The sequence below is a fragment of the Lepidochelys kempii genome, chromosome 20, assembly GCF_965140285.1.
Source record: "Lepidochelys kempii isolate rLepKem1 chromosome 20, rLepKem1.hap1, whole genome shotgun sequence".
In the NCBI taxonomy this organism is placed as follows: domain Eukaryota; kingdom Metazoa; phylum Chordata; order Testudines; family Cheloniidae; genus Lepidochelys; species Lepidochelys kempii.
The window spans coordinates 3,923,191-3,943,449 of NC_136399.1; the positions used below are offsets into that span (position 1 = coordinate 3,923,191).

A 20,259-nucleotide genomic window follows, 5' to 3' on the forward strand; every position below is an offset into this window, starting at 1 on the left:
GTTATCCTGCCTTGGCCTGGGAGGTGAGAACAAGCTGGACATGGGACTTTTGAGAATTGAAGAGTAGGGAAATATAACATCTCTCCCTCCATCCTAGTGTTGGGCATGCAAGCTTTCTCCTGAAGGTGGTATGGTGGGCAGGGAAGAAACCTGCTGCCCAGAAAAGCCAACCCTCGGCAGGCCAAAGCTAGGACAGAACTGACCTTCTGCTCCTCGACTGGCCCTGAGTCTGGCTCCTCCCAACCCACCATTTACAGCTATTTCGCTTTGTACGTCAAAGAACCTCAGAGCCAGCCGCAGCCTCCCAGGGCAGGAGCAACCCTCGCGTGCTGTAGAAGGGATGTTAGCCTGGCTCTGAGCACAACCCCTCCTGCCAGTTTTGTGCCCTGGGAGTGATGCCAACCCACAGCCCACATCTGCCTGCCCATGACCAGCCCACGGAATCATCCCTGAGCTCAGGTTTCTAATCCCCATGCAAGGCTGTGGCTGTGCACAGGGGTGGATGTGCCCAAGAGAACCCCCAAGCCTGGTTTGCAGCAGAGGAGGGATGAAGGGGAAGCTGAGGGCAGGGATGAAGTGACTGTGTGGTGGCTGGGGGGCTGCCCCTTGGGGCGTGATGCTGTGCCGGGCATCAAGGGGATGTCCGGGAGCGGGAATGAGATCAGGAACCTCTTGGCTCTGATCCGGCCCAGCTGGGGGTATGTGACCTGCCTCAGCTCCCATCTGATACGTGGGAGCTCTCAGGCCAGGTCTCAGGAGGGGTTGCGCCCTTGTGACACACACATACAGGTGGCTCATGGGCCCAAGAGCTGCTAGCCCTGGAGGCTGAACCCTCTCCCGCTCTTGGGGCACAAGAGGGGAATGAGGTTGTGAACTTTACCCGTTGCTTTGCAGCAGGTGACCCCTAAGATCGTGGCCCACTACTCCACCTGAGTAGGGTCACAGATCAAAGAGCTTAGGGACCATCTGACCCTCCTGTGTAACACAAGCCATTTAACTTCATCCCGTTACACATGCACTGAGCCCAAGAACTTGTGTTTGACTAAAACATCTTCCAGACAAGCCTCCAGCTTGGATCTGGGACACCAAGAGACGGAGAATCCATCACTCGGGAGGTAGTTCCAATGGTTAAACAGCCATCCAGTTAAATGTGTGTCATTTTTAATGTGATTTTCTCTGGCTTCAGTTTCCAACCATCGGTTCTTGTCCTGCCTTTCTCTGCTAGGGCAAAGAGCCCTGCAGGACCCAGGGTTTTCTCCCTGTGAAGATACTTAGATGCTCTAATCTGGTCCCCTCTCAATCTCCTTTCTGATAAGTGAAACGGACTGAGTTCTCAGAGTCTCTGCATTTTCTCCAGCCTGCAAATCAGTTTTGTGGCTCTTTTCTGCATCCTCAACAACTATCCAACAGCCTTTTTAAAACGGGGACCCCAGATTTGGCCAGTCTCCAACAGCGATTGCTCTCCCCGAAGCCGCAGACAGAGATAAAGCTGCCGACTGGCTCTTTCTGCTGCCACATCGCCCCGGGAGCCGGGGGAGTCGTGTGTCCAGTGTGACCCTGCGATCCTTTGTGGAGATGCTGCTTTCCCGGATCCCCCTGGCCCCCCATTCTGTAGGTCTGGCCAGCGGGCCTCACCCCCAGCGAGCACCCTGCATGTGGCTGGATGAAAACACAGGTTGTTTGAATAGGCCCAGAACCTGCTCTACAGCGATGCTCCCCCAGCCCGGCTCATTCTGTGCACCCCTGGCCTGGCCTGGCCCACTACCCTGCCCCCCGGCCTGCCCTGGCCCCCTGTGCCCCGACCCAGCCCAGCCCACTGCCCTGCCCTGACTCCCTGTTCCCCTGCCCGGCCCCCCTGCCTGCCCTGGCCCCCTGGCCCAGCCCAGCCCACTGCCCTGCCCTGGCCCCCTGTTCCCCTGCCCAGCCCCCCGGCCTGCCCTGGCCCAGCCCAGCCCCCCTGCCTGTCCTGGCCCCCTGGCCCAGCCCACTGCCCTGGCCCCCTGTTCCCCTGCCCAGCCCCCCGGCCTGCCCTGGTCCCCTGAGCCCTGGCCCAGCCCACTGCCCTGCCCTGGCCCCCTGTTCCCCTGCCCGGCCCAGCCCCCTGCCCTGCCCTGCCCTGGCCCCCTGTGCCCTGGCTCTGCCCGGCCCCGGCCCCCCGGCCTGTCCTGGCCCCCTGTTCCCCTGCCCGGCCCAGCCCACTGCCCTGCCCTGGCTCCCTGTTCCCCTGCCCAGCCCCCCGGCCTGCCCTGGTCCCCTGTGCCCCGGCCCGGCCCAGCCCACTGCCCTGCCCTGCCCTGGCCCCCTGTGCCCTGGCTCTGCCCGGCCCCGCCCCCCCGGCCTGTCCTGGTCCCCTGTGCCCCGGACCAGCCCACTGCCCTGCCCTGGCCCCCTGTTCCCCTGCCCAGCCCCCCGGCCTGCCCTGGCCCAGCCCACTGCCCTGCCCTGCCCTGGCCCCCTGTGCCCTGGCCCAGCCCACTGCCCTGCCCTGCCCTGGCCCCCTGTGCCCTGGCCCAGCCCAGCCCACTGCCCTGGCCTGGCCTGGCCCCCTGGCCCAGCCCACTGCCCTGCCCTGCCCTGGCCCCCTGTGCCCTGGCCCAGCCCCAGCCCACTGCCCTGGCCTGGCCCCCTGGCCCAGCCCACTGCCCTGCCCTGGCCTGGCCCCCTGTGCCCTGGCTCTGCCCGGCCCCGGCCCCCCGGCCTGTCCTGGCCCCCTGTGCCCCGGCCCAGCCCCAGCCCACTGCCCTGGCCTGGCCCCCTGTGCCCCAGCCTGGCCTCCCCCCCACGGATAGGCCAGGGCCTGGCCCCACGCTGCGCGCGAGCTCCAGGCTGACCTTTGTCCTCTGCCCCCAGATGGGGTCACGACCCCCGAGAAGCCGGACCGCGCCGGCTCGTGACCTTTCCCCTTCAACCCCCCCCCGCCCGCGCAACGCGGTCCGGCGCCCGCCCCCGTCACGTGACGGGGGAGTCAGCTGGGCCCGGCTTCCGGCGCCGGGGGCAGAAGGCGGAAGCGCGGCCGCGCGGGCCGAGCAGGGACATGGCCGCCGCCGCCGCCGCCGGGCCCGCCGCGCCGCGCACCAAGACCAAGCGGAAGCGCTTCGTGCCCCAGCGCCTCAAGGTGCCGCGGGCGGCGGACCCGCTGCTGGGCGTGTTGGGCTGGGGCGTCCAGCACCAGGTGAGGGCGGGGCCCGGCCCCGGGACCCCCCCGCCCCCCCCCGGGGGCCTCCCCCCCCGGGGGCCTCCCCTCACCGCCCGCCCCCCCGGGCCCTCCCCCGATCCCGGCCCCTCACTGCCCTCCAGCATGACTAGCCCCCTCCCTGATCCTGGGACCCCCTGATCCTGGCCTGGGGCCCCTGGAGACCCCCCTGCTCTGCTGGTTTGGGGCGTCCAGCACCAGGTGAGGGCGGGCGCCTGGCCCCGGGACCCCCCCCGCCCCCCCCGGGGGCCTCCCCCCACCGCCCCCCCTCCCCGGGCCCTCCCCCGATCCCGGCCCCTCACTGCCCTCCAGCATGACTAGCCCCCTCCCTGATCCTGGGACCCCCTGATCCTGGCCTGGGGCCCCTGGAGACCCCCCTGCTCTGCTGGTTTGGGGCGTCCAGCGCCAGGTGAGGGCGGGCGCCTGGCCCCCCACAGCCGCCTGGGACCCCGCAGCCTCCCCTGCGACTTCACTGCTCCCCTGGCCTGGGGTGTCCAGCGCCCGGTGCCCCCCAGGGCTCCCTGATCCTGGCCCCCCATTATCTTCTGGGGCCCCCCTGATCTTGGCCTGGGACCCTCTGACCCTGAGCCCCTTAGATGTCACTGCCACCCCTGGGCTGAGGTGTCCAGCCCTGGATGAGGGCAGGGTCCCCAGGACACCTCCCTCCCGCTGTGCCCCTGGGACACCCCCCCCCGTGCCTCCCCCCCAGTCTGAGAGCCTGTGATTCTCCCCCACCCCTGACCTCACTGCCTCTTGGGAGTGAGTTGTGGCCTTCAGCACCAGGTGAGACCAGGACACCCCCCCGCACTGTCCCCAGCCCAGGGCCCACTGACTCCCTCCAGCCTAGAACCTCAGTGCCCCTCTGAGCTGGGGTATCCCCCACCAGGTGAGACACCCCACACTATTCCCATTAGTACCTGGGCTGGGTATTTCCTCTTCCTCTGCTTCCCCCCCACCCCAGCGTGAGTCACAATGTGAATTCGGCTGAAGCTGCCCCTTTCTCCAGCCTTCAGCTGAGGCAATGGGTCTGACGGGGGGCGGGGGTGGAGTCCCAGTTCTGCAGGAGTTGGGTAGATCTGACCCCTTGGGTGTGGGTGTGAATTTTGTGGGGTTTACTGCTGAACGTCTGTTTGTACCCCCACAGCTCCTGGCAACTGTGGTCCTTAAATAGTCCTGATCTCTAGGGCTACAGCCGTGGAGCTTGGTAACCAGGTCACAGCGCAAATCAGGGCAACTCCCTGGGAATGAGGGCAGAATTATTCCAGTCTGTAGACAGGGAAAATGAGGCTCCTAGGCGCTGCTGGCATCACAGTCCTCTGCTCAGACCCCCTCCGAGGGAGCCCTGTGGGGCTTAGAAGGGGTGGCCTGCGCCTTTCGAGGCATGTGTACCGTGCTCTGGTGTTTGAGCGCCTAAGCCCCCCTGCCTGATGGCGACTGGTCTGTATGTGGGATCCTGGTAGGCAAGAGCTAGTGAGATCCTGAATACAAAAAGCACTTTGTGACCCACGTCCGGGGCGCAGCATCCTCACGTAGCAGCAAGCTGAAAAGGGGAGAACGTCCCAGCCCCATGGTGCCAAGTGGGACCTGGAGCAGGCATCTGCACTGTGGGATCAGTGTCTCAACCCACACTCCTCTCGGGTGCGCCGTACCAGGGCCATCCCCTAGCCGCAGGCTGAGACCAGAAGCCAAGGGACCTGCCTTCTGATTTCAGGGGCTGTAGGTGACACTCCAGTCCAGCCCCCTAGAATGCCAGAGCTCTGTGTCCTGCTTAACCAGCCCCAGAACAACCCGGACTTCACAGTGTAGCAGGCTGATGGTATGTGGGCCTTGTAGCATGGAGTGTGGTGGTCCCTTAACCCTAGCCTGGCCAGCTGCTGCCTTCCTGGCTGGTAGTCCCAGGTGGCGCCTTTGCTTCGTTGGCTCCCTGTTGTTTGGTGTGTTTCATTTGTGCCATGGCTTAAAAAGATCATGTGGCTGGGTAAGAAACGGATCAAGTTTTCGAACTGGTGGAGCTCAGATCTCTCGAGCGTCTGGTTGCTCGTGGAGTTCAAGCGTTCTCTCGGTGTGGGCTCCCACGCGCATGGACTTGCAGTGTTCTGTTAAACTGCCAGGATCCCGCCGTGTGCCATCGCTTTGTGTCTCTTAACGCTGGGGCTCTTTGTGTTGAGGGCAGGTTTATTTTGATGACTGCGGCTTGGCCCCTCGCGACGGACGGTTCCCCTCTTAGGAGCAGGTCCGTGAGCTCTTAATGGGGCTCAGCTGGCCATTAATAACTCTTATAGTGTCCTTCATCCCCGGCTTGCAAGCACCTCTCAGAGAGGGAAGTACCATTTAGGGGGAACTGAGGCACGGGGCAGGAATGGGACCTTGACCAAGATGGTAGAGCTGGGATATGAAACGGGGGGGTCTCTGAGGTCTGGTGTGCTCCCAGTGACTCTGCTGGAGCTTGGTTGCCTTCTAGCTGCTGATGGCAGAGCCCCAAAACCTCGCTGTGCAGCTTTGGGGACTGTCCGCATGGAGTCTGTAGGGCAAAGCTGGGTGGGGCGCCAACAGCCCCGCCCCAGATCTCAGTGGCCACGGCGTCTCCTGCTGCAGCCTCCCCTTACGTTGGGCTCGCTGCAGCCAGCTAAAACGGGAGCTCCCACCACACGCATGCCCTCCCAGCCAGCTCGCGCCTCCCACAGGTTTGAGTGGTCTCTGCTCCCTGCACCTGGGGTTCGGGGTGGAGTCTGAGCAGCTACAGGCCAGAGCCTGGCTTGTCCCAGCTGCTGCTTTCCTCTGCCGTGCTTGACACCACTATGCCTGAGCAATGGGTGAACCCCTCTGTGTTAATCCACAGGTCGTTCCCAGAGCTCCCTGGAACGCCAACTGACGGGGTGCTTGCTGCCTGAATTAGCTATTTATAGCCGCTTACGCTGTTCCCCTGGGCTCCTGTCACCCCGTTCCAATGGCCTGGCTGTATATTACCCCGTCCAGTAGGGGGCGGTCACAGGTTGCCTGGCACTTGCTGTCCGGTTCATTTGGAATAGCCCCGGGAGGGGAGCTCAAATTCTTCCCTGGCATCTCTCTACTGACGTGCTCTGGACATTGCCAAGCAGCCTTCTGACCAGGCCCTGAGCTGGGTTTTTTTGGCCATCCCAGCTGGCTCTGAGTGGCTGGGTTGTCTCAACTCTGCAGGGACTTGCTGGGATCGCTGTCCTAGCCCCCCTGCTGCGCCGTTAGCAGGAATGGAAGCTGTCCCATGGAGCGTTGGCTCTGCCTGCTTCTGTGCACCTGGATGAGGTTGGCAGGGTACCCAGCAGCAGGTCTGAGCGCCCCTGGGGTTTGCACGCCGCCTTCTGAAGCTCAAAACCTGCACACGGGGTGGGGAGTAACCCGCTTGTTCTGTGTTGCGTTGCCAGATCAATGAGCTAAGCCAGGTTCCCCTGCCGGTGATGCTGCTACCCGACGACTTTAAAGCCAACTCTAAAATCAAAGTGAACAATCATCTCTTCAACCGGTGAGTCGCTGCAGGAGGCTGCTGCCCCCACGGAGTCTGCGTGCTTGGGGGGGGGGGGGGGGCATGTGCGTGTGCACGGTTCACTGGCTGGTATCGAAATAGCTGTGGTTGGATCTAGTACATTACGCCCCCAGTGCACCAGGGATCAGCTCAGGAGAAAGCAGGGTTGGCGTCGTCCTGGATGATTGAGTCCTGCCTCTGTGTGGAGGATTGGGCTTGACGACCTTTCGGGGTCCTGCATCTCTCTGATTGCTTCTGTGCTGAGCCCAGCACCCCGGTTTGTTGCTGCCCTTCCAGCATCACCTGCAGGATTTAGTCAGCTTCCTGCCTGCTAGAGCTTATGAAAGCTCTCCGGGCTCTTCTCGCAAGGGCTGATGTGCCCTCCGGTTTGGGAAGCTTTGTTTGGGTTCTCCAAATTTCCACCCTGGCTCAGCCGGCTGCAGGAGTGTCGGGGGGCCACGGGATCCATGCTATGCCGCGGCTTTTAAACAGTCCCTTGGAGGAACCCCTCAGTGAGCCAGGCCCCCCCACTTGCTCCCCAGCGGGTCTCACTCTTCCTCAAGGGCTGCCTCAGCTCCCGAGATTGGCTCCTGGTCAGACTTTCCCCGCTGTGGATGCACTGCTGCCAGGTAGCCATATTCAAACCCGAGCAGGGTTTATTAGGCAGCTGGAGCCCAGCCTGGGAAGCCCTGGGAGGAGCAGAGAGAAGCAAAGGGTAAGAGATCTCCAACTGGCAGCACCAGGGCTCTGCCCAGCCAAGCTGCTGCAGATCCCGTCTTGGCTTGCTCTCCGCCGTCCCAGGTCAGAGCTCGGTGTCCCGGAAAGGCCGGTTCTGATCCTACCCCGTTGTATCCCGATTGGTGTCATAGTTCATTCCCTGAGGCGTCTGTTGCCTTTCCAAACCCTCCATTGATACGGGCTGGTTCTAGCCAGCTCCCGAAGAGCCCTCCCGCCCACCCCTGCATCCAACGCCCCTCGTGTCTTCTGCTTTGCCCAGGAGCAGCCCGCTGCCCCTGAGTCTCCCTGCACTGGGCGCAGCCTCTGGTGCCCTCAAGCTGGCAGCCCCTTGGCACTGCTGTCTCACTTGCTGTGCTTGACGTAAGCTGCCGTTTCCCCAGCCGCTTCTGGGCCTAGCACCCTGCCCTGGAGCTAGGGAGCCATCGCTGCCTCCGCCTTCCAGCCTTAACCACCCTGTACCTGGGCCCAGGCAAAAACTAAACAGCAGACGTGACCTGAAAGCCCCCGTGTGGGATTCGCTTGCACGGAGCGGGGCAGCTGGGGACAGCACCGCCATTCTGGCAAGGAGTTGGCTCCTGAAGCTCTGGCTTGTTGCTGAATGGGATGTGAGTCCCTTTCTCTGACTGCAGGGGCAGGGCAGGTGGGCACGTTGCTCCATTGTGACCACTTAGTCAAGAACTGCCGCGAGCTAAATCCTGCAGCCGGTCGTTTGGAGACACAGCCCGTCGGGAGTTAAAAACAGTCCGTGATGGAGGTTCCACCACGGGCTAATTCCCCTCCCTGGTAAACATCCACCTTCTTTCCCGTCTGACGTTGTCTAGCTTCAGCTTCCGGACGCTGGCTCTTGCTTTGCCTTTCTCCGCTTGGTGGAAGAGCCAGTTGTTAGATCTTTGCGCCCCATGTAGATACTTACAGACTGAGATCAAGTTCTCTGACAACACCCGCTCCATGTGCCGCAGCCGTCAAAAAGAGAACAGAGTTAGGAGCCCCTCGGAAAGGGAGAGATAATCAGACAGAAAATATCCTAACGTCACTATAGAAATCCGTGGTACGCCCAGCCTTTGAATGCTGCGCGCAGATCTCGTCACCCCGTCTCAGAAACGATGTATTTTTCCAAAGAATTGGGAAAAGAACAGAGAAAGGTGTCACGGAGTCCCCAGGCGATGCTCTGGAACTGCTCCCTACGAAGCCAGTCAGGACTCTGGGGAAGTCTCCTCTCTGGGAGCAGCCTGTCTCCAGGGCAAGAAGCTCACACGGCTTCCACCTTCTTGGGTCTGACCTCAGAGCATTCAGCATCCTCTGCCGCCCCCTGCGCTTCCCACAGTGAGTCCGCCCAGGCGGGCTCCTGGGGAAGCCAGAGAGTCCTGCCCCCCAACTTCGCAGTCAGACGTGACTCTTAGCCAGCCAGTAAAACAGAAGGTTTATTAGACAACAGGAACATGGTCTAAACCAGAGCTTGTAGGTGCAGAGAACAGGACCCTTCAGCCGGGTCCATTTTGTGGGGCAGTGAGCCAGACAACCACGTCTGCACTTCACTCCACATCCCCAGCCAGCCCCAAACTGACACTGACTTCCCCTCCAACCCCTCCTCCTCTGGGCTTTGTCCCTTTGCTGGGCCAGGGGAGCACCAGATTCCTTTGTTCTCCAACCCTTTAGCTGTCACCTTGCAGGGGGGAAGGGCCAGGCCATCAGTTGCCAGGAGACAGAGTGTCGGCCATTTATGTACCGTGGCCCTTTGCTCTGCAACAATCACACCTCCCTTATCCCACCACCTAGAGATTTAAGAAATGCATGGGGGAAACTGAGGCACCCCTACGGTATTCAGAGGATACATTAAGAACAGTCCCACTTCGTCACAAAGGGCAACAAAAATGATTAGGGGGATGGAGCAGCTTCCATGTGAGGAGAGATTAAAAAGACAGGGACTGTTTCTCTTAGAAAAGAGAAAAGGAGGACTTGTAGCACCTTAGAGACTAACACATTTATTTGAACATAAGGAGTGTTGTTTACCTCTTCACGTGACCCAAGAACCAGGGGTCAGCCAATGAAATGAATAGGCAGCAGGTTTAAAACAAACCAGGAAGTAGTTCTTCACCCAACGCACAGTCGACCTGTAGAACACATTGCCGGAGGATCCTGTGAATGCCGAAACTGGGTTCAAAAAAGAGTTAGCTAAGTTCACGGAGGACAGGTCCAGCAATGGCTATTAGCCAAGATGGTCAGGGGTGCGATCCCATGAGTGTCCCTAAATCTGGGACTGGCCGACAGGCGATGGATCACTCGATAAATTGCCCTGTTCTGTTCCTTCCCTCTGAAGTATCTGGTGCTGGCTGCTGTCGGTAGACAGGATACTGGGCTAGATGGACCTTTTGTCTGACCCAGTGTGGTCGTTCTAACATTAACCGTCTCTTCACTTAACCTTTGCTTTGTTAATCTAAGGAGCTCAGTCTGTCCTTATAAGGCAGGTTTCTGATCCCGTAACCGTTCTTGGGGCTCTTCTCTGAACCCTTTCCAAGTTATGTAGCAACATACAGAATGGGACGCAGGATTCCAGCAGTGGTCAGCCCAGTGCCAAATATCGAGGTAAAATAACCTCTCCACTGTCCGCTCCAACTCGAGATTCCCCTGTGTCCTGGGCTGGCATTAGATTGGCCACGGCATGGCACTGGGAGTTTGTGCTTAGCTGATTATCTGTCATGCCCCCCCGAATCTTCTTCAGAGTTCCTGTGTCCCAGGAGAGCGCCCCCTGGCCTTCTTGCACCTGCTTGTTGAACCCTTGCCAGCGTCCCCACCTGCGGGGTGATCCCTGGCTCTGTCTAGTGTCCTCCAGCCTCTGCCTTCTGCTTTGACTGGCAGCCAGGAGGGTCCCCGATGCCAGAGGCGGGTTAAGGTGCCCACAGGTCGGGCGGTATTGGACTGAATCGCATGGTTACAGCTGTGACTGTGCCAGGCTCCTGGTCCCTTCCCGGAGCCAGCTGGTCCCTCTGGTTCTAAACACTGACCCCCCCCCACCCCTCCTTTGCCACTTCAGGGAGAACCTGCCCAGTCACTTCAAGTTCAAGGAGTACTGCCCACAGGTCTTCCGCAACCTCCGCGAGCGCTTCGGGATTGATGACCAGGACTACCAGGTGGGTAGCACGTTCCCTCGACACCGAGTGTTTCTGGGGTGGCGGGGGGAGGTGTGTCCTGGGCCCCCCGTTCCAGGGCCCTCTGTGCATAGAGGGGGACGTACACAGACCCGGGCAGCTACCCTGCGCCCCTTAAAGCTTTCCTTGGAACGCCCGCCTCTTCGCCGGGGCGGGTTGGGACCGGCTGAGCTGGGGTTGGCCACAGCAGCCTTGTTGCAGCCCTGGCCGATTCTCTGATATCGCTGGGGTGGTGCCCCTCACTGGGGCACCTTGGCAAGGCAGGCCGCTGAGAGATGCCCCTGAAACTCACCATCTGCCCCATTAGAGGGTGGAATGCCCCGGAGTGGGATGTCCCTGGTGTGCCCCGGGGTCGGCGCCAGGCGTGGTTCTCACACCTGCCCCCCCCCCCCCAGGTCTCCCTGACACGCAGCCCGCCCCACTACGAAGGTGAGGGGAGCGACCGGCGTTTCCTCACCTCCTACGACCGGACGCTGGTGATCAAGGAGATCTCCAGCGAAGACGTGGCTGACGTGCACAGCCTCCTTTCGCACTACCACCAGGTATGGCTGGCCAGGGGGCGGGGAGGAGGCTCTGAGGTGTCCCTGCCTCGCCACCAGGGGGCGCCAGAGCGAACCTGCCTGCTGCTGGGAGGAAAAGATCCAAGTTCTAATCCCAGCCCTGCCACCAACCTGCAGTCACGAGGGCACGTCACGGCCCCCCCCCCCCCCCCCCTTTCTGGCTGGGGTCTCCAGAGGCATGACCGGCTGGTGCCTCGCTCTCTGCCCTGGCCCCTGCTGGTCTGACGTGGCCCCGTCTCCTTGCAGTACGTGGTGAAGTGCCACGGGATCACCCTGCTGCCCCAGTTCCTGGGGATGTACCGGCTCAGCGTGGACAGCGAGGAGACCTACATGCTGATCATGAGGAATGTGTTCAGCCACCGGCTTGCCGTGCACAGGAAGTACGACCTGAAGGTAACGGGGCCGGCGGGCAGGGCCAGGGGCGTTCACCTGAGCCAGGCTCCCGGGGCACCCACCGTCCCTGCAGAGACACGGGCGGCTGATCATACTGCCGGCCCGTCTAGTCTGTCAGGGGGATCCCGCTCTCTGTTCCCCTCCTGTGAGGCTGTGTCACCAGGGGTTGGCCCAGAGCATTGCTCCCCGAGGAGTCGATTGCCCTGGCTGCACCCGATTGGTCTCTCTGCCCTGAACCCCGCTTTCAGCAGCAGTTCGATAGAGACCCTCCTTCCCATTGCCCCTGCTGGGTCTTCCCTGGCCGAGGGAGCTTCTCTCACACCTCTGGACCCCAAAGGGCTCCCACAGGCTGGTCGGGATCAGGGTCAGGCCAACCGGGGCTGTGCGGTATTCGTCTGAAACACCCCAGGACAGGCCCCCATTGGAGCTGTGGCTCTCATCGCTTTCCATACCGGGACACCACGTGGCAACCTAGTTTAGGGGCCCCATTTCCCCACAAAGGGCAGGTGGTTGCGACCCACCCTGGACCTGTTCGTGCCCTCCCCACCCCAGCATGATCCCAGGTGCTGCGGGTAGCTGTTTGGAGAGGCCATTGTCAGCAGCAGCTGTGTGGAACTCGGCCCAGTTGCCTGGACGGATCCCATAGCCAAGTGGCTCGGAGGCCCTGGGACTAGCCCGGGGGCTCAGGGCAGTGAGGGCATTTAGCTGCTTGGCTCCCATCCATAATAATCAGGTGACAGTCCCCTAAATATCCCCCATCTTCTCCCTCTTGCTTTGGCTTCTTGCGGCCACCTGCTCTGTGCCTCTCCCCACAGACTCCTGGGTATATCTGACCCCTCCTCCTCCTGTGGCCGGGGTGGGGCTGGTGACTAATCGACGGGTACCTCTCTTGCAGGGCTCCCTGGTGTCCCGAGAAGCCAGCGACAAGGAGAAGGTAGCTGGGGATGGCTGAGGGTGTGGGGGGAGGGGGGGGGCGTGTCTCTGACCCATAGATCTCTCCACTCTGAAGCTCGCTTCCTTGGTACCTAGCTTGTTCTGGCGGGTGACAGTGCCCGGCCTCCAGGACAGCAGGCAGGGGGCCTGAGCCCCTGACTGAGAGGCATCGCCACCCCCCAGTGAGATGGGCGGGGCGGGGGGTGACCCTGTCGGAGGCTGCTCCGGTAGGCCTGGCTGGTGGCTCCCGTGGCAGTCGGGGCGCGGGGGGGGTCCTCAGGCTGCAGCCGTGGGAGCGGAGCCTTGCTTCCCCTTCTGCAGGTGTTCCTCAAAGCACCTGAGAACTCCGCCCCAGCTTGGTATCCGGGCCCTGCCATGCCTGCCTGGAGATTGGGTCCGTGGGCCGACTACCATGGGACTCCAGCCTTCTGGGATCCACCTCGCTGCTTGGCCCCGCTGGGCACACAGCCGCCTCCCGGCTAGGCCGCCCCACACCGAGTGGGAGCCGGGGCGAGCAGCCAAGTGAAGGGGGTGGCAGCTGTTGGGAATGCAGCCCTGTGCTTCTGGATAGGGAAGGGGCTCGAGTTTGTTCTCTGGGATCCTTGGGGCTGGGCAGCAGGAAGCTATGGGGTGTCCTGTGCCCAGCTTAGAGGGATCTTGCTGCTGAACGGGCGTTAACAAGGGCCTGCTGACTCCATGGGAAGAGCTGGGCTCTGTCCCCTCGGGGTGGGGGTAGGGGAGCCGCCGTCTGGTCTCCCCCACCCTAGGGAGGTGGAGCGTAGGATGGGCCTCTGTCTCTGATCTCTGATGTGGTACCACTGCTGGGACGGGCCAGCAGGTGGGTTTCATGGGGCGCTCTTGGCGGTGTGGGGAGCCAGGCTGGGCTCAAGCTGGTATCCCCTGGCCAGATGGAGCATGCCAGGGAGCAGCCCAGCCCCCTTCGAAAGGCAGCTCGAGCTGGTGAGGAATCAGCCGCTGTTAAATCCCGGCCTGAAGCACCGGGCAGGGGGAGCGGTTCTCAGCCCTGCACGGCCACCCCTCTGCCCGCTGCCCTCCAGGGTGGGGGTGTCCAGGGCAGCAGCCCTCTCCCCCAGCACAGGCCTTGGTGGGCTCCGTGCGGAGCTCTGCGGGCTTTGGGGTCACCTTACCAGCGCTCTCCAGCTGTGGCTTGCTCTGGGGGGACTGATGCGAAGGGGCAGCAAGGCCGGTTCATGGGCAGGAGTGGGGACGAGCTGATGCCAGCCTTGGTCAGAGGCTCGCTCTGGCTGGCTGGGGCCTGTGATTGACTAACCAGTCGCGGCTCTCCTCGAGAGCCGTTCGGGGTGGAGGGGGGAATGACCTGAGTTAGCCGGATAATCCTGATCTCATAAGTGGCCTCCCCTGCCCTAAAGCCCGGGGTGGCGTCAGCCTCCAGTTAATGAGATTTGAGGGCCGCGAGATAATGGCGAGGGAAGGTTGATGGGATTGGAGCCTTCGGCTCAGCTGCCGGGGGAATCCTGCCAGGCTGAGGGGCTCTGGTGCTGCGTTGGGAGCCAGCCGCCGGCTCCTGTTGAGTCTTGTCTCGGGGGGGAACGGCTCCCTTACGGCCGGGCTCCTGTCACCAGCTCCTCCTGCCTTTGGGCACGGGTGCCATGTCCCTGGCCCCGCGCCCGCTGGCTGGCCCGGCTGCGGAATTCCTGGGGCAGCGGGTGAGGAATAACCTGGGATTCCCAGGCAGGGCCCTGTGGTGCAGGCGTCCTGGGCTACCCAGCCCGGGGGGGGAGGGATGTATGTTCTGCATGGCACTTCCGGGTGGGGGGTTAAATGGGGCATTTCCCTTGGGTTCCACCAGGCGGACCAGGTGGATTCTCAATTTTGGACCCTTGCAGAGGAGGTGGGGAGGGGCACTGCATTACCTGTGGGCCCCTTCACCCCATGGGCATGTGCCCCCGAACCGTCCCAGGAGGGGCAGCCCCTAGTCTGATGGGGTCTCTTGTTAGAGGGGCTGTGGGTTGCGAGGGGGTTTCACGGGGCCCAGTGCAACTCTGTGAACTGGGCTGCTTTGCAGGCTGTCCCTTGGTGTGTGGCCCCGCGTGTGTGAGGCTCCCCCCTCCACCCCCCAGACCACTAACCGTGTCTGGTTCCTTCCAGGTCAAGGAGCTGCCCACGCTGAAGGACATGGACTTCCTGCACATGAGCCAGAAGGTGTATGTGGATGAGGGGCAGAAGGGTGACTTCATGGAGAAGCTGAAGAGGGATGTGGAGGTAGGGCATGCCCCCTGGTGGGGCGGGGCACGGGCATGTCTGACCTCCATGCTGAGGTGGCAACTGTCCTGTGTCACCTTGGGAAGGCGACTGGGATCGATTGCGGGCACCACCTGCAGGAGGGTGCTTGGGGGCGTCTCACCTTCCCAAAAGAGCTTGTCCTCCCTGAGACGATCGGCCCAGACCCGCACGGGGCAGCCTGTTAAGCACAGCTTGTCTAGCAACCAAAACCGGCTTGGGGGCTCTGCCAGACCCCTTGGGGCGCGTTGCCACTGCTGGCAGGGACTGAAACCTGGGGCAGAGGGATCGGGGGGGGGTCTCAGCCGTGAGAAAGAAAGGCAGTGCCTTGGGAGGCTTGGTGCCCGGGTGCCCAGCAGCTCTGCCTGTGCCAGGCAATATGTTACAGTGAGAGCCGCACAAAGGAGAGACAGCAGGGCTGCCTTGCCAGGGTCACAGGCTGTTGGCAGTGGCTGGTACCAAGGGCCTGGCACTGCTGGGTCTCCCACGCCCACAGTAGCAGGTCCCTCGCGGCTCAGCTGACATTCTCAGCTGTGGAAGGGGGGGTTCCCAAATGTCCCTGCAACCCAACGGAGCCGGAGAACTGCATCATGGGCCATGTCTAGCACCTCTTCCTAGAGTGTGGTGCAGCCCTGTGCGGTCGGGGTTCTCCCTGCCCTGCAGATCGGGGCAGGGGAACAGCCCCTTAGAGCAGGCCAAGGCAGGGCCCTGGGCCCTGCTCTAACCACTAGGTAACTTGGCCTGAGTGGGAGCAGCGGTGGCTTCTAAGGAGCCCCCTGGGTGGAATGGAGCCTGTCCCTGCTGCCCTGGTTCACACCCTGCCCGCTGCGCCCCTAGTTCCTGGTCCAGCTGAAGATCATGGATTACAGCCTGCTGCTGGGCATCCATGATGTCCTCCGGGCCGAGCAGGAGGAGGACGAGGATCTGAAGGAGGAGGAAGAGGAGGGGGAAGACGTCATGGCTGTGGGCTCCTACGGGACATCCCCCGAGGGGATCGGCGGCTACCTGAACTCCTACAAGCCGCTGGGCCCCGGGGAGTTCGACCCCTACGTTGACGTGTACGCCATCAAGAGCGCGGAAGGTGAGTGGGGCTGGCAGCGGCATGCCGGGGAAGCAGGGTTCTGGGGGTGGGTAGCTCTGTTCCTTCCTCACTTGCTGGCCAAAAAGGTGTTCAAAGGATGGGAGCCCCCGGCCCTTGCGTTCGGGGATGGATTTTCCCCGAATGCCTCGAAAACGGGGCCCCAGCCATGGGCGCTGGCCCGGAGCGCTCTGTGTGGCTGGTGGGTCGCATGGCCCTTTGCAGCAGCCTCGGGGCCAGGTGGCGGGGACGGGGATGGCCGAGGAGCTCGCTGAGAGTGGCAGGGCACAGATCCACTGCGCCCAAGGCTGGACCCCGGTCAGGGAGCTAGTGGGTCCCTGCCAGGATGTGGAGAGGGGTCCGTTGAAGTTCTGGCAGCCGGGGTAAGCCAGGGTGTGGCCTTTCCCCCAGGCGGGCCCCAGCCGGAGGTGTACTTCATGGGCCTCATTGACATCCTCACGCAGTACGACGCCAAGAAGAAGGCCGCACATGCCGCCAAGACTGTCAAGCATGGGGTGAGTCCCGCTCGTACCGCATCCGGGGCAGGGGGACGGAGCCTCCTGGCCACATGGGGACCGCAGGGGAAGGGAGGACGGCAGCTGCAGCCTCGATAAACTCAGCCGGGCTGCCTGGCCTCTGGCCTGTTGACCAGCAGAAAAGCGGGCGTGGGAGGGGGTGTCAGAATTGTGGGGCATAAACCCAGGCGCCTAGCATGCTGGCTCTGGGCTCTGCCCCCCTTTGCCCCTGGGGGAGGCCAGGGGAGCAGGAATACTTCCTCCTCCCTGGTAGGTGCCCAGGGCCTGTGAGCCCATTTGGCTCCTGGCAAGTGTTGGAAGGTCTCCCTGGGGTGTCGGGGAGCCTCGCCGGAGTGGGGCTCTATCTGGGCAGGGCCGCGTGCCCCAGAGCCACTTGGCTCCTTCCCAGAAATGTCTGATCGGTGCTGCTCCTGGGGGCACCCGGCTGGCAGGGCTCCTCGCTGGTCCCCGGCTCTGCCCCAGGGCAGTTGGCGCTGACGCTGTTGTGCCCCCTGCAGGCCGGCGCGGAGATCTCGACCGTCCACCCCGAGCAGTACGCCAAGCGCTTCCTGGACTTTGTCACCAACATCTTCGCTTAGTCGTTACCTGCCTGGAGAGGCCCCCCTCTTTCCCCCCGCCCCCATCTCGTCTTGTCGGAGCTGAAGATCAAAGGGGTCCCCTGCACCCCATCCCTTGGTCTTAGTGCCCCCCCTCTGTTTGCTGGCCGAAGGGCTCAGCTGAGCTCGAGAGAAGCCTGGGGGCCGGGTGGGCTCGGTTGCAAACCAAGTGCCTTATCTTTATCTGCCCTCACTCGCCCAGCCGGAGGGGTCTCGGGCAGGAGAGAGGGGAATGGATCCTCTGACTGGGGTGCGGGGGGGGGGGGGGGCTGCTGGCTGAGGGGCCCTGTCTAGGGCTGGGGTCTGCAACCAGCCCTGTCTAAAGGGCGGGGGGGGGGGGGGGGGGCAGCCCAGGCCCGGCAATATGCAATAAGAGATTCCACCCTTTCGTGCCTTAGAGGGGGCAGACAAGTTCCTCCCTAGCAACAGTGACTCCCCCTCCCCCCCCCTTCCCTGAGCCTGGGGTGGCAGCAGATCCCCTCTCCTGCCCACCCCCATGTGCACTCTGTACTCTGTTCCCCCCTCCCCCCCCCAACCCCCAGAAGGGAGAAGGTTCTCTTGGCCTGTCCCACTGTGTAATTTATTCCTAGGTGAAATCTCCCAGCTGGGGTCACGGGGGGCGTTGTTAACACTAGTTTGCATTGGGGTCCCAGCCCCTTGCTCTGCAGCCATCTCTCCCCACACACTACGTCCCCCTGGGGTCATGGCTGCTGCTGGCTCCCCCGGCGCCTGCCCCCAGCCTCACCCGCACGAGGCCACAAGCCGCGTTAGGTGCCGAAGCTGGGGTTCGAGCCAGGGCCGGGCTTTGGGCCACCAGCGCTCATGTCTCTGAGCCGCTGGGGCCGGGACCTGCTCCTCAGCCCTGCGTGCCGGAGTAGAGCGACTGGACACAGAGCTGGCTGCCCCCGGCTGTGAGCACTCTGAGCCCATATGCAGGGCTCCTGGGGCTGGCGGGCCCTCCAAGGAGTTCCACCCTTCCTCCAGCAGGAGGCGCTTGCCCCTGCCTCGGGCTGGGGCCTGACCAGCATTCACGCGGCAGGGCAAGGCTCATGCTGGATTTCAGCTTTGCCTGCCCAGGGTCCCAGCGGCCCCATGGAGGGGGCATGGCATCGCTGCTGCTGGGGTTCCTCCCCTGGCACCTGCTGCCCATGGGTTGGGCTTTCCCCTAAATGTGGGGCTGCTTCTGCCCTTGGCCTGAGCCCTCCTCAGCCCTGGCTTGGCTCGGGCCGTGAGCTGACAGCTAGCCCGGGGAGGTGGGGGCTGGAGGGAGGCCCAGGCCGGGGCAGGGCTTGGGTGGGTAGTAGCAGAGCTGGCCTCTCCCCGGGCCTGGTCTGCAATCCATTCTCCCCACTGCTGCCTTGGGGGGGCCCACGGTAGAACAGGTCAAAGAGGTGCTCTGAACTCGCGCCGGCCAGGCCGGACGAAGTGACTACTCCCCTACCCAAAGCGGGCAGGGGGGTCCGCAGGGGCTCCCAAGCGGGAGAGGCGGTTCCTTGCCCTCTAGCCATCCTGCTGCGGGCAGTAATGCTCCGTGCTCTGGCCTGGGCAGGGCCCCGATCCTGCCCTTGGGCTGCTCAGGGAGAGGGGCCCTGCCGGCTGGGCTGCAGGTGAGTCTGTTGTATTTTTGTAAACTCTGGTGTATTTCCCTGCCCTGTGTCTGGATAGAAATAAATTATTGACTGACAGCAGCCTGGCTCTGGGTTCTTGGCCGGGCCAGGAGGGGCTACTGCCCTGGCAAGCGGCCAGCAAAGGGAAGGAGATACGGGGTGGGGCAGAGCCCGCCCTGCCCCTACTAGCTGTCTGGGTAGGGACTAAGGCTTGTGAATTTCACCATCCATGCTTGGGGCGATGCCAGAGGCAGGGGTGAGGCTACGGTGCCCCCAGCCAGCTGCTGGGAGGGCAGGAACAGGGAGGGTCCTTCCTGACCCCTGGAGCCTGGGCATGAGCTGTGTGGCTACAGGTGATCCTCGGTCCTTTGGGGCTGCTGGCCCCTGCCCTGGGGGCGGCCCTCAGAAGCCCGGAGCTGGGGCTGAGCCCCCATCTCTGGTAGGGGAGAAAAAGGTTCTGGTGTTTTGTAGCCTCCCCAGCACCTATCTTGACCCATCCGGCTGCTTCTGCCGATGGGGGGGAGAGATAACTGAGTGGTACCCCCAATGGAGGGGGAGAGTCTCCTCTGCCCCCCCCATGGCTCCTGGCTTCAGGGCCACCCCCCAGGGGAGCTCCTCCTCATCAGCCACCTCTGTCCCCTTGCACCCCCAGCCCTGGGCTGCTGCCTTGGGCAAATTTCCCCCCCCCCAAGCCTCTGCCAGGGGTGGAGTTGGAACTGCCTGACCTGAGCGCTGGGGGGGTTCACCATAGTATTATCTGCCCTCCCCAGTACGCCCAGCTTGGGCTTTTGAGCTTTTAAAATCCTGGCTTGTCCACCTGTCATGGGCACGTCTCCTCCCCCCACTGCTCCGGCACGGGCAGCTCCTCTTTCTTCTCGAGCCCCTGTGATGGGCCAGGATACGAGTGGACCGTGCACTGGGTGTTACGGGGCTTGTGAGAGGGGGGCAGTGAAGCCTGGCGGGTACGGGGCTGGGCCTTAGGACACCGGGGTTCTGATCCTATTTCTCCCCGACCTTCTGTGGGCCCTTGAGCAAGTCGCGGCCCTGCTCTGTGCCTCAATTTCCCTCCCTGATCTGGCTGCGGAGCCTGTGTGCGCTTTGGGTGAGGCCCTGGCTCCAGGTCTGCCTGGGGCAGTGCCTATCACCGTGGGCCCCACAACCTTGGGTGGGACCCCTGGATGCTGCCCAAACCCAGCTAAGGGCGCTGACAGCTCAGGGGTGGTGTCGCTTCCACCCAGCCTGGGCAGGCCACTGTCCCACCTTCGGTGCGGGCCCTGCTGCTTGCAAAACATCCAGCCCGGGCCTCGGGCTCGGGGGGGCAGCCGGGGGCGGGAGGCACCGTCCAGCTGGGCTGCGCGTTCCTCTTTGACTCCCCAGGGGGTTGCCCTCAGCCCACCCTCTCCCTGGGTTTCCAGGGGAACCTGTGGGGTGGGGTGAATCCCCTGCCCCCCCCTGCCTGGGAAGGCCTGAAGTCCCCTCCCAGCTGGGCCCAAATGGGGTCTCTACACCAACCCCCCCCCATACTGGGACTTTGCCCTACTACCTGGCTCTCTAGGGCACCCCCCCCCCCGCTCCAGCCTCGTATCCCCCAGACCCCAAGTGCTGTTGGGCTTTAGGCACCTGGGGGGGCTAATGGGCCGGGGCCCATAGGCACAAAGCTAGAGACCTTCTCCCCCCCCCCCCCGCAATCTCAGCTCTAGCGAGCTCCCCTCCCCCCC

At 63.1% G+C, this 20,259-nt stretch overlaps 1 protein-coding gene and 1 long non-coding RNA gene across 5 annotated transcripts; one reads left to right on the forward strand and one right to left on the reverse strand.

Moving 5' to 3' along the window:
• Positions 1 to 1,144: 1,144 nt before the first annotated feature.
• LOC144929605 (uncharacterized) lies at positions 1,145 to 2,906 on the reverse strand. The gene is made up of 2 exons (XR_013634851.1): positions 2,832 to 2,906; positions 1,145 to 1,659 (listed from the first exon to the last, which is right to left on the reverse strand). It is a non-coding gene; the product is annotated as an uncharacterized LOC144929605 (long non-coding RNA).
• A 77-nt stretch (positions 2,907 to 2,983) lies between these two features.
• On the forward strand, positions 2,984 to 18,619 carry PIP4K2C (phosphatidylinositol-5-phosphate 4-kinase type 2 gamma). 4 transcript variants are annotated; one of them, XR_013634842.1, is made up of 11 exons: positions 2,984 to 3,172; positions 6,595 to 6,692; positions 10,462 to 10,558; positions 10,972 to 11,118; positions 11,383 to 11,529; positions 12,425 to 12,463; positions 14,593 to 14,706; positions 15,562 to 15,805; positions 16,214 to 16,317; positions 16,836 to 18,465; positions 18,519 to 18,619. XR_013634842.1 is itself a non-coding variant. In XM_078849495.1 (10 exons), the coding sequence occupies exons 1-10, from the start codon at positions 3,035 to 3,037 to the stop codon at positions 16,914 to 16,916; spliced, it is 1,209 nt and encodes a 402-aa protein (XP_078705621.1). In that variant the 5' UTR covers positions 2,984 to 3,034; the 3' UTR covers positions 16,917 to 18,619. The 4 variants fall into 4 exon arrangements, 3 of the variants coding, with proteins under 3 accessions (XP_078705621.1, XP_078705622.1, XP_078705623.1); XM_078849495.1 differs by having other exon boundaries at positions 16,836 to 18,619; XM_078849496.1 differs by lacking the exon at positions 2,984 to 3,172 and adding an exon at positions 3,368 to 3,394 and having other exon boundaries at positions 16,836 to 18,619.
• Positions 18,620 to 20,259: the final 1,640 nt, after the last annotated feature.